The sequence below is a fragment of the Telmatherina bonti genome, assembly GCF_933228915.1.
Source record: "Telmatherina bonti genome assembly, chromosome: 13".
NCBI lineage: Eukaryota > Metazoa > Chordata > Actinopteri > Atheriniformes > Telmatherinidae > Telmatherina > Telmatherina bonti.
The window spans coordinates 29,928,919-29,942,369 of NC_136611.1; the positions used below are offsets into that span (position 1 = coordinate 29,928,919).

General features: G+C 41.8%; 1 protein-coding gene across 5 annotated transcripts in view; it reads right to left on the reverse strand.

Annotated features, from left to right (window-relative positions):
* The window catches only part of fbrsl1 (fibrosin-like 1), a 276,833-nt gene that overhangs the window by 79,674 nt on the left and 183,708 nt on the right, over positions 1–13,451 (reverse strand). For all 5 annotated transcript variants that reach the window (XM_079251042.1, XM_079251044.1, XM_079251041.1 and 2 more), the window contains one exon: positions 6,891–6,920. In XM_079251042.1, coding sequence (XP_079107168.1) covers positions 6,891–6,920 — 30 coding nt within the window. The remainder of the gene's footprint in view (positions 1–6,890; positions 6,921–13,451) is intronic.

A 13,451-nucleotide genomic window follows, 5' to 3' on the forward strand; every position in this document is an offset into this window, starting at 1 on the left:
ATCATGGCCTGTTATGCTTCACTTATCATTAAGTGGGTGTGCATTAACTGCAACAGAGCTTCATTCAAGGCCTATTATCCAGAAAAAAGACTGTAGCTAAATTAACTGCATTATGTAGGTTTCAGGTTTGACATTATTGCCAGTAATCTGATTATTTCTTAAGATAAAACTATGCCACCTATAAAAGAAGCAACTCATCTTTAGATTATGGTTATTTTATCTATCTTAACATAGTAAACCTAAATAAATGTATTTATGAATAACAAGCAAATGAGTAGTTTTAGTTTGATTTTGTCAAAAGCAGGGCAATAAAAATAACTCGGTGACGAAAAACAAAGCAGCCGTACGTGTGTAGGTAATTCTTTTCCAGGGTAGAAATGATGCCCCGCAAATGCATTAGCAGTTAGATGCAATGAGGCACCACAGCTGGTGTAAGACCTCACAGCTTGTCTACTTTGATATAGCGTGACGTGATTTCTCCATCGCCGTATCATTGAACTAAGGAGATCTCTAGCAGAAAATTGTCCAATCAAGCGTTTCACCTGGCCATTCCTGACATCTCTTCTATTACAGAGGCAGAGGCTCTCAGGAGGGGAAAAACAGTGTTTGAATAAAAACCACCCTGAACAATGGATCTACTTCACATTGAGGAAAAACCCCACACCAAAACCTGGTGCTCATTGAGGCAGCAATAACTCCCTCAACAACAATGATCACAAGCTGTTGAACATCGCTGAGTGGTGAGAGGATTTTCTCAAAGAGTTAGCGCAGTAAAGACAGATGGGTAGTATCGGAGTTATGAATTTAAAAGAACAAAGGGGTGTTGTATTAGGACTGTGCCAAAACAAACGGCCTCCCCGAGCGAAGGCAGTAAGTGAAAGAAGATTGCAGTGTTGATGCCATGTTGTGTTTTCACACCTCTATTGTTCTGAGTGGCTGGCGTGGTTTTGCTTGCCACAATCCTTCTATTTTCATCTGCAATGCCAACATCGATGCTAACCTTTAAGAGCGAATCTGGAACGGGGTACTGCATGCCACATCAATGACGCCACGGCCATGTTGACTGTCCCTGCATTGCTGTATGACATGCACCGCTACTGACAAGCTGTCTTTGCCGATGTCAGTTGGCTGTGTCTGCTGGCTGGCCCTGCAGAAGGTCTGAGTCTTTCTCTGTCATCGTGCCTCTTGTTCCCAACATGCACTGGGGCTGGTTTTCACTGCTAAGTGCAGCCTTATACCCACTTGTCTCAGAGCGTGTGCACACACATGTATGCACCACAAATGAGGGCAACCCCCTTCACTTTACAAGCTGCTTCCAGATCACCACATGCTTGTGCGGTAAATGTACAACAGATGCGCTTCTTGTAAACCACACAAAGAAGAAGAAGAAGAAGAAAAAGAAATCAGACAGTTAAACACACACACAAGACTTGGAGCTGACCATAAATGAGACCATGTTGCAAAGAGCCTAAAATAAATCAAAGAGATGAGTGTTTCCAGGTTTATAACCTAGATGCAAAAGATGTCAAGACCACCTGATAGATAGCATGCTCATTTCTAGCCAATTTACACCGCTCGATGTTCTTCATTATTTTCCGCATAAGTCCAATCTTAGCGTTTATTTCCAAACATTGGTGACGTTAGAGGGGTTGGGTGGGAGAAGGGTTGATTGATATTTTCATTTGCAAGACATTTGATATTCTGCCTTTTCTTCTAGAAGAGAAATAAGAGGAAAAATGAAAGAGAGAATGGATGAGGGTGGGAAAAAGACAAAGGCAAGAGGAGAAAAATGACATCTCCATATTAAGGCCTGTGTTGCCGGTGTCAGTTCTAATTTCACAGTGCCTGTGGGGAGCTGAATGCAACCAGTCAGCTCTGGTCTCATCTCGTTCCTCCTCCATTTTGAATCAGGGCAGACGAATCCCAAGCTGGGGGGAAAGGAATATTACTGGCAAATTGGTTTTAGATTAAAGGAGGTGGTGAGGCATTCTGCTTTCTCAGCTCTTTCCCAGGTGCACTTAATCTAATTTCATTAAAGAGATGAGGACGGATGATCACTGGTGTCGAAACATTAAGCCGATCCATTTTTTCTGTCCATAAAAAAATGTTCAGGTTGTCAGCGGCCTGGTGGGTGGCCTGTTTGTTATAGAATATGATGACTCGAAGAGACCGGTCTGAATCCTACAAAGCAGCAGGGGTTGGGGAGGGGGGTGTGTAGGAGGGGGACCAAACCTTCAGTACATGAATATATATTAGTGTTCGCATTTCCCTTTATGAAGAGGGTGGTGGAGGAGAAGCGGTAAGGAACACCGGCAATACCAGCTACGGAGATGACGGTGAATAAAAAATGAGCAGATAAAAAATGGGGATATGACATATGCATATTCCAAACACACACACACCCATTGCAGGTGCCCTGCTAGCTTTACAAGGCACACTATAATATATTTCAATTGGGATGAAACCACTAGTTGTCAAGCCATGACAGATAAGTCAGCAAAGACACTTGGATTTGGAAACATGGCATTCATTCGGAAACCCGGAGGAAGATTAGGAGGAAAAGGAGGAATTAATATGTCAATCAGAGTCTGAGTGCTGCCTGACAAGTGACTACAAGGGAACTCATAAAAGATCTTACAGACCGGACATGGCGATGGTCAGTGGAAAAAAAACAACAACCCAGAGACAGATGCATATTCAACCTGAGAGCCCTCTGCATCGGCCATGGCATTGCTGTGCTGATGGTGGTATTCGCCAGACCCTGAACTGCTGTTGCACCACATATGGATCAACAGCCAGTGTAACATTTGCACAGGAGGAAGAATGCAGAGGAAATGGGAGAAGTCAGAAAGAATGGAGAAGTGGGACCTAATGGAGATAGGATGATACTCCACAGGAGTGCATGAACAAATTGAGAGGGGATAACTCCCATTCCATTTCTTTCTCTGTGTCGCCAATGAAAGAAAATGAATTGATTTGGAGCAGTCAGAGGTTGGCAAGTGTAGCTGGTTCATAGATTACAGGTGGAACAAAGAGGGATGGAGAGAGATTTTCATCATTGCATTGAAAAGACCCTTTGACTATCTGCTGTCATGAAACTCATCGTGAAACCTGTAGCTTCACCTTCATATCTTGCCAAGTAAAACGATTCAACTGATCTTGTTGAGCACTGATCAGAGAAATTTAAATAGTATATTCAACATGTACATAACAGACGTGATATTTATCACATATTGTATTACTGAATCCCTGACACCGTGCACATATCACCACTACAGAACTGAGGCGTTTATTAAAGACATTTTTCATGAACACTATCTGGGCTACATAATTGCATTCGGATGGAGGGACATTTGCAGAAATTAAAGGTGTATGGGTAGAAAATAGTGCAGAAAAACATTTCTGTTGTTTCTTCGACATCGGTCTGACATACTGAAGTCACCATTATCAATATGAACATATATGTGTTAAATGATTGTGCAGAAATGATCCAACGACCAAAATGCCTGATGATCCATTGAAAAGGCTTTGTACAGCCAGAAATTGGCTACCCTGCTTCTCACTTCAGCAATGGTCATTCATTGATTAAAAACAGCCACATATAGTAACCTATAAGCCAACTTATAGGTTTTTATACATTTTGATGTATAAAATGAATGTATTTCCACTCAGTATTTTCTGTTCATCTGCTTTGTTTCAAAGTTTTCCTTCGTAAAGGTTTCAAACCAGATTCAGCCTCGGGTCACTTTATTTTTCAGCCAAGCTGTTGCAACAGGCCAGATTAAGCCACACAAACGCAAGCAGCAGCAGCAGAATATATGCATTACATTATTATCATTACATTTATATAACTATAAATTATGTCTTGCTGCAGATTCATTCATTTGTGCATCTCAGTGCATCGTAGAAATGATTAAAAATCATCAATTAAAATGATCAATTTGAAATAAAAAATACTTTTGTATGTATATGTATGTATGTATTATTCACTTATTATTTTGGTCAATAATACATGCAAATTCAAGTCAAGGCTATTAGATTTAAATTCATGGTAAATACTTTGTCCTCTCTATATATTGTAATCATAGATTTTCAGATCACAGAGTTCGACAAACTAAGACATGACTGCTTATTTAGTGAAAGCTGATCCAACCATGGGCCAAACTCATGGTGATCTGGCAAACTTCAGAAAAGTGAGACTTGGAAACACGTCACTGCTATCTCAAGCGCTGCTCGGAGACAAGCGACTTTCTCAACGTGCAGCAATAATACCCAACTGCTGTGCAACTCATCACTGCTATTCAAATACACTGTAACTGATTGCACTCTGGAGGCACACCTGGAAGCAATATTCTAATTAAGTTAATCTGTGAAATCCTGACAATGTGAGTGTTCAGGTGGCTGGTAATCTGATATGAAAGGAGTCTTCACTTTCACTGGGTAGATACAGAAGAACTGGCACCTGTTTTAGTAAAAGATTGTGGGAAATGATCACGGTGGAGCTATCCAGAACGCAGGCAGCTGAAAATGACAGTGTTTGTCTTTCTCCTCATGAAACCTAATTTTTCCCCTCCACCTTTTTTTTTTCACTCTGCTTTGTTGATGGCCTGTCAAATTATTTTTCCCATTCTCCTTTCCTCAGTAATTTGATATGGGTGATTTCAACTTCCATCACTTTAATTATGGTAATATGTTGCTGAGAGAATGAGAAGATTATTACCACTATAGGAATTTTTCCAGATGTTTTTTTTTTCTTTTACATTTAGCACCTTTGGTTAAAAGATGCACTTCAATGGTGCATTAAAAAAAACAAAACAAAAAAAAAAACCAGGCAACATTGAAACAATACAGATTCCACAACTGAAAGGTCTGCAAACCTGGTTTAAAGTTAAACTTTGGAAGTGAGAACAGAAAGTAAGAAATGAGAGCGAAGCTAAAAGTTACATGAACAACACTGAATGATCTAAGAGTGAAAAATCAGTTGCAAACTGAAGCCCAGATATCATGGTTACTTGTAACTTTCAATATTATTTTCAACTTGCAGTCTTCAGTTTGGGGATCCTATTAACAGCTCAGGTAAGATAAGATGGGGGGGATGTTTTTCTCTTTCGGTACAAGTTGATTATATCTCTCATCACGTGAATGCAAAATAAATTGTAATTAAAAGGTACATGACTAAATCTTGCAGACGGATCTCAGGTCCAAAAAGGGACACAAATACAAATTATGAGTGTGAAAATAACTTAAAAGAGTAGAATCCAGTTAATTAAATGAGTTTCACATTTTACATTTTAGTAATAAAATAACAAGAGCACAACACCAACTGTAAACTGCTTGTCTGACACTTTACAAACAACATAACTGCTCAGTTTCTGCAGACTTCCAGACTTCACAGCTTATTTATTTTCCTTTTTTCCCCTTCAGCAGCATCTTTAAGCATGGTATTTGTCAAATGTTCTCATTCTAAAATGTAAAAGAATAATGTAAAGAACTGCTATAAGTTTAAATGAGATGAAGGGAAGACAAAACCTGTAATGAAAACATTTTTAGAGCTTCTGTCCCATTTTGCTTCCCTTTCTACCCCCCACAGTGGTGCCAAGGAGCCGTATGGAAACTGACAGGCCTGCTACGTCTCTGCATCGTGTCAACTAGCGAACACCCTCAGTTTCTTCTTGCTTCAATGAAGAGATAAAAGCCTACTGACTTGCTAGGCTACAGTTAATGCAAATTGCGCCTGCTATCAATGTATTATTTATAAGGAAGTTGCAGACATTTCTGCAGAACTGGAAGCTAAACTTACAGAAGATTAGGCGGTCTATCTCATTGGTTTACGAAGGGGTAATTGCTAAACTGTGGCGGAATTAGGATGTGTGAGGTTCCCCAAAGGCATTTCATCTTGTAAACAGGTGGCTGCCATGAGCCAACCACCTTTAAGTCTGCATAAAAACAAATACACACAGGTGAAACTGATAGAGTTTAACTGGCAAATTGCCAACTGGTTAACGTGATGATACAGACTACTGTAAAACGACACTTTCTTTAAACAGAGATAAGCTGAAAATTTAACAGAAAACTGTGTCTCATATATTTATATATATATATATATATATATATATATATATATATATATATATATATATATATATATATATATACATATATATATATGTATAGAGCATCAAACTATTCATTCCTATGATGCATGTAGGCACCAGAAATACACTAAGAGGGGACTATATTTTCTAGACCAAATGTCTGAAAGAAATATTAAATAAAGGGAAAGAAAACAGCAAAGGTTTGAACAGGAAAAGCTGTTTCTTGTTGAAGCCAAATATGAGCTTGTAACCTGGAAGCCCATCTGTCAGAGCCAATCACCACCCCAGTCTACCTCCCAATGAGCCCAGTTTATTGGTTGATAAAGCTGAAGTTTGAGCATGAACCAAAAGTTAGCCATGAGTGTGTCCCATAAGTGAAAGGACAAATGGAAAACAGAGGCATATAAATACTGTATAATCTAACAAAAAAACACCCCCTCAAAAAAACTTCAAACTGTGTGTACATGAATGAGAATGTATCTTCTTGGCACTTAAGATGATGGAAAACAGATGTGAGCCTAAAATGCTCCACAAATAACCAGTGTCACGTATTATTCCACAAAAAGGAAAACTGATGATGAAAATTAGCTTTGTCTTGAACCACATTTCACTTGTCAGCTTCTCTCTCTCTCTAAGACATAAAGGATCAACACTGCTGGGGAACTCCACAGTGTCTTTTTGAGCTAACAATACACTGACTGTCTTTTCTCTTTGGTTGAAGGCTTAAATTCTGTTATTTAGAGCTCCCATCCACTTCATGTGGTTTTTGGATAAACACAAGAAAAACTGCCTTACCTTGTCGTCAATGTCACTCTCACTGTCACACTGTAACAGAAAACAGACATAGGGAATGTAAGGAATTATTCATTCGGCTCCCCAAGTAGTATAATCAGTGCAGAGGTAATTTTGTGTGCAACCTCTCATTCACTGTCAGATCTGCAAAGAGCAGAGGATGAAGAGGTAAAGGAGAGCATGGTAGTCCAAGAGAGTTTTTCAAGTATGAAAAGGAGCACAGACTCACAGAACTCCATTCTGGTGTTTTTGTGAAAAAATTCAATGCTGTAAATTTGCAAAAGATGGGACAAAAAAACCCCACAAAACAAATACAACTATACACAGGGTTCTAGCCTGTTAAATGCTGCATTCAGCTGCAGCTTGTCATTTAGCCCTTTAAGTGTACTTTAAAATTGGTTGATAGCATCTCAAGGACACAGACAGCAAAGGTTCTTTGAATTCTCCTGCACAGTACCTATTAAGTGTGGTATTTCAAATCTGCCATGTGACGAGTGAGTCTTTAATTTGTATGTAAGAATTCTGGAGGGACAAAGGAACTGAGAGAGAATAAAGGCTGTTTTCTAAAATATGCCGTGTACAGCACTGCCAAAGGCCAAACCACTCTCTATTCAGTCAAGAAGTGAAGTGGTTTGTCTTTTACACTTAAAATTAAAATAAGTTAAAAGTCATTTCACCTTTAAAAGTTTTGTTGATAGGGCTCAACTATGTTGAGCAGCGAATAAAAAGGAAGGAAGAAAGAAAAAAAAAGTCGGATTTGCTGCTGCCATGCAGATGATGGGAGTTACGTAGCGCCACAGTCTTTCATGTACCTTTACTCCCTTCACTTTTTAAAAATGTATTGAAAAAAAAAAAAAAAAAAAATTAAACTAACGCGGATGCTAGAAATTATTTTCACCTCCGCTTTGAAAGAGGTTGTCGGAGTAATATGAATTACACTTACTGCACTTGTGTGAGTTTTACTGGCGCATTCCTCAACCTAAATCCAGCTCACAAGACCCCTCGCTTCCATTTCTCACATTCATTTATTGCTAAATGCTTTTGGTGGGTAATTCCCTATCCCGAGACAACGGTTGGTGAAGTTGTGGAAACAGGAGTGCCGAGCAGCAGGAGAGTCCAGCTGGACCTCACAGCAGGATGCATGAGGAGCAAAGCAATTCAAGCAAAGAGCCACAAAAGGGACAGAGATGCCCCCCCTTGTGAAAATCTGCCTTCAATCTGTCAATTAAGTCCCTGTGGCAACATATTTAAGTGGACCCTCTTTATTTTGTTTGACTCCCTGTCAGTGCAGGGGACAATGAGGAGGGAGAAGGGTCAAAGGAAGCACAGCGGCCGATTGTTGTGAGGGTGATAGGTCCAAATATATAATTAAGTAACGAGGATGATCAGAACAAGGGCTCAGTGGCCACGATCCCTCTGCAGACAAGCATGCGTGGAGGTCCACACACCGTGATTCATTCCACTTTTCCAGGACAAGAGATGTGGCAGGAGTCCTTGCTGCCAGCAGCATTAATGTGACTCAACCCCTTTGGAGGTTTTATTTTGGTTGACATTGCCAGATGCAGCTTAATAACATTAAGAAATGTGTTTGCCTATATTAGCCACACATATTCTTAAATAAGAATATGTATGTAGAATATGTAATATCAGATGTCAGATATGCCAAAATGTGAAAAAGTGCTTAACTGACCAATTGTAGTTTTCTTAATATGTTTGCTCATGAAAAGTATCTCTAGATTTGCTAGCTGTAATATTACAGGGAATATTTACTGGTTTTTGCCACCGGCCCATTAAAACCATCCCAGCCAAAAGAGTCACCCCAGGTCTTACAGATTCTGGGGTTGTTGGTGATCGATATCACTCTAAATCTCTGTCACTTATGTTTTATAACATGGGATTACCTTGTTTTAGCATAGTTTGGAAGTCTTTAAAATAATTTGTCACACTGAGAGGCTTCTGCAAATACTTTTTTCCTTTTATCTGATGGTTAGAAAAAGCTCTGTAGGAATTACCATGATGCCCCTTTAGGTAAACATGATAACAGATCCTAAATGTCAAAACTTTTTTTTTTTCAATCACTTTTCTGTTCAGACTACAAACTCCTCCCAAATGTATTTCCAGACATGTGAGTAAGGGGAAAGTTGCACGCCTTTTATTACACGTTTCATTCTTGAAAGCGTTGTCATTTTTCTTGATAGGAATAAATTCAAAACATTCTTTTTTTTCTTTTTTGATCTATCTAAGAGTTACATTACGAGCTGACAGAATTTCTAATGTTACCCCATTCCCAGGAAATTGGTGTTAATGTACTCCTGGCATGCACCTAAAAGGATGACTTCCAACTCACAGAGGCTGTGGGCTCCACTCTATTACTGGGGATAAATTTAAACCCTAGGTGATGAAGATGAACAATAGGCTCTGTCTATTCCCTGGGTGCATGCTTGGCCTTGTTGTTGCAGCAGAAGCCATGACGCTAGAGATGAGGCCTCATAAGGCTGGAACTGGTGAGGAGGAAAAATAATATCAAAAGAGCACAGCATGGTGCTTATCCCTTTACAAGAAGCATGCACTGCAGCAGAGCGGAAAGAGGAATACTAGCTACGGCTCAGACAGAGACAGAGACACTGCACAGCAGGGGGAAGAAAGGCAGGTGGACATGGGAAGCCAAACAGTAACAACAGGCTGAGGGGGATGCTAGAGAGATGAAGGGATGGTCGGATAGGAGTAATGTTAGAGCAATTTTGTCAGTGCTGTCTGTGCCTGCCCTGTCGAGCTCTTACATTTAGTCCAGTCAAAGAAAGGAATATCATAAAAGTGCAAGACTTATTTATGTCTGTGAATGCGCAGATGTGGTTTAAAAAGGACCTTGTCATTTTGCGCCCAATGCTTCTTTAACTATTTGCTCTAAGAAAACAATTTCCAGTAAGTCTGTACAAGAAAGCCAAATGGTGAAAATGCAAAACCACACGCCCAAAGCGAAGTTTCCCTAAACAGCACGTTTGGTGGTCAGAAGGGACGTTGTTAAAATCTGAGAGATGTGCTGCTCACTAAGCTGCCTGACAGGAGCCAGGCCCCCGGTGGTTTGTGTCTCATAGCTGTTGAAAAACCAAGCCCCTGCCAAGAAAATTGAAGAATATCGAAAAAATAAAAAACGGCTAGCTCTTCAGAGGCAGGGAGCAAGCAGCAACATCTGCACCTAGCAGCAGCCATCTACGGAGTGTAACAGGGGACCATCTTCAGTGGATGGCTCATCCACAACCCTCCCTCCCAGTTTCCCACCTCCTCTCCAAACCCTTCTCCTCTCAGCTTGCACATCAGACGAATGCGTTTGACATTTACACAGCTTTCAACACTTCAGAGACTGGACATTTATTCTGCCAGCGGCCGTGGTTAGAGACAGGCCCCGACCTGGGCTGGCTTCCATGACGACCCTGTAGCTCAGCCCTGAAATAAGACGGGCTGAGAGGAGCGAGAGAAGGGAGGGATAAAAAAGAGAGGGAGGCACGGATGTCTGGATTCTCCTGGACATTTTCTCTGGCACATTCCGATGGACGTGCAAGGGGAAGACAATAAGCGTCGCACCTCCCGGAGCACATTAAAACGACTGGCCAAATTAATCACACAGTTCCACTTGTCACACTCAGAGGACAGTCTGCCATGAATTCTGCCTCAGAGATAGAGAGAGGAACAGAAGAGGAACTAGCCTGGCTACGCACAAGCTGGCAGGGCATCAGCCGCTGTCTTCCTGAATACTGATCGCAAGCCTTAAATTGCTCTGGGAAATGTAGGGAAAAATAAGCAACACAAGAACCGCCAGAGCCACTAGCATTTAAACGTCACTGTCACTTCCTTCTGAAAAGAAATAAAGTCATAAACAAAACGAAGAATGGAAGAAAAGAAGACATATCCTGACAGATGTTGATGATACAATTTAAGGTGAAATCTCTTCTATCTTAAGTAAGACAGCTGCTGCTGACTTGATCCCTTATTCAAGTGAATAAAGAGAAAGGTCAACAATGGGAAAGGCACAAATCTTCATGTTGATTCAAGAAATTATTTAAACGTAGATACTGTAGACACTGAGAGCCCCACGACAATAAAAGAATAGTTCTGACAAACCCAGACCTCCTGCAGTCAGAGCACACAGAGGGGGTAATGGCCCATTTAGATAGTTGAGGACAAAGCAGTGGTGGATACTGGTGGAACAATACCAATTTCCCCCTGCAATTTCCCTCCTGCAGATGCCAGGATGAGGTGTGGGGATGTAGGATCTGTGGCCAATCTGATGGGGTGTGGATGTGGAACCTTAAATCCATTGAAGGACCTCCTTCTGGGCCTGAGACATCAGTGAGATATCCGAAAGTCTCACTGGCTTGCGGCAAAAAGTGAAGTATTGCTTGAACTCATCCTCCCATCAGGAGGTTGTGGCTGCTGAAAGTGCTAAAATAAAATAAAATAAAATAAAATAAAACAAAGCCCTGCTATAGACTGGCGACCTGTCCAGGGTGTACCCTGCCTTTCACCTGAAGGCTGCTCGGATAGGCTCCAGCTCTCCCGCGACCCCCACTTGGAATAAGCGGGTTCAGAATATGAATGAATGAATAAAATAAAATAAAATAAAATAAAATGCTGTTAATATATTGTTTTATCCAGCTCATATAGGAACAAATAGACCACTGCATTTAACTCTCATAACAACAAGAAACATACAAAAAAAAAATCAAGTGACTGCTCTTGACCCTACAAGCTGTTTCTGAAAACACCACCCAGCACAGTGATTTGATCACAGGATCAAATATATACAGCTATTTGACCCTTGACCTCCCCTGTAGGCAGCATGGGAAGTCAGCTGATTACTCAGGGTCAACCTTGGAGCTCTGGATTAAGAAAGTATTGATCTCAGTGAAGATGCAGGGTCCACAGGGAATGAGATGGAGAGAAAAAGCTCTGCCAGGCAGAAATGATATCGACCAGCAGGCCAAGACAGGCTCTCACGCAAAACCATATTTGAGCTTGGGACCTTGGAGTTGGCTGTGCAAACAGAGAAGGCTTCAGCAAAAAACTCCTTTCATAGAGGCCTACTGAGAGAGGACAGAGAGAGAATGAGAGTAAAGGGGGATTGAAGAAGACAAGCTCAGGGAGCTTGTTGCATTAGCCAGACACTCAGAGGCATCTGGTTTAGAGCTGACACACTTAGAGAAAGAGTCAATGGGGGACATGTAAATTAAGACAGGGTGAGGAAAGACATAGCTCTGACCCGAGCCAAACTAAGCAGACTTTAACATTACCCAGAATCCATGTAAACAGCGCCGAGACCTGGCAGTGCTCGACTTCACTTCCATGTAAAGTATGCGGTGAGGTCAAGGAGGAAGGTGGGGTTGCAAGGGTGGATTGCATAGGCAGATTGATGGTGATAGCCGTGTGGATATAAGTGAAGAGTAGCCCCCCCCCCCCCCCTATCTAAATTAAATGACCAGCTCCTCCTCTTTAAATCCCTCAACCTTTACTTTCAGCAAAACCCTGGGAGAGTGACAGAACTGGCTGAGCTGCTGCTGTGATCCTTGGAGGAGTTTGGCAACGGAAAAACAGACACTAATGGCAGATCTATGAGGGGACGGGGAGCATTTATTCTGCTTAGAAAGAAAGACGAAGAAACTGCAGGAATCCTGAAGCAATGGGGAATACATAACTGTGTGGTGAATATAGTCCAGAAAGAAACAAAATAGACAAAGAGATCAGAGAGAATGAAAGAATAAAAAAAAAATCCACGGATTTCACTTTTTTGCAGTCAGCCTTGTATTAAGACCCCCCCCCCCCCCCCCCCACCCCCCCTTCCCCTCCATACTGCCTTCTGTCTCTGCTGATTGTGTGACTTTAGCTGGTTTGTTATCTTGCCTTCAGAGGTAAGGGCACACACACACACACGCACGCACAATCCTGAGCACCTCCCTGTGTTTTGACATGGCCCTGGGCCCGGTGCTGCTGAGCTGCAGTGGCAGACACTGGGCATTGGAAATTTAAGTCGGGCGTAGGAGAAATTAGGCGAGGAAGCAAGGAAATGGGATGTTGACTTGAACTGGCCCCGGGGGCAGCTGAGAGTCTCCCTGTGCAGCTCCGCTGGCTGCCTGACAGTTTGATGGAGCGAGTGGAGGCTTCCCCGCGGCTCAGGCCGCCGTCTCTAACACTGATGTAGCTCAGTGAGGAACAGATTGAGCCTCCAGGCGTTGCTCTGTACTGCTACTCTCCCTCTCTCTCTCTCCCTCTCCTTCTCACTCTCTACTGCTACTGCTAACTCTCTCTCCTCACTAATCTAGTCAAGCCAGCACACGCACACACGTACACACACTACACATATGCATTTACATACTATATGTGTTCGCACAAAATGACAAACTGTATCCACACATTAAGGCATTTAGATACACAGAGATAACAGCAACACCCACAGCGAGCCTGCCTCCATCCTTTCTTCTCCCCCTATGACAGAAATGTGATGAGAGCTACAGATGCTGTTTACTGAGCTCTGGCCGACATGCAGGGGAAAAGGGAGTAGAAGGAGGTGGA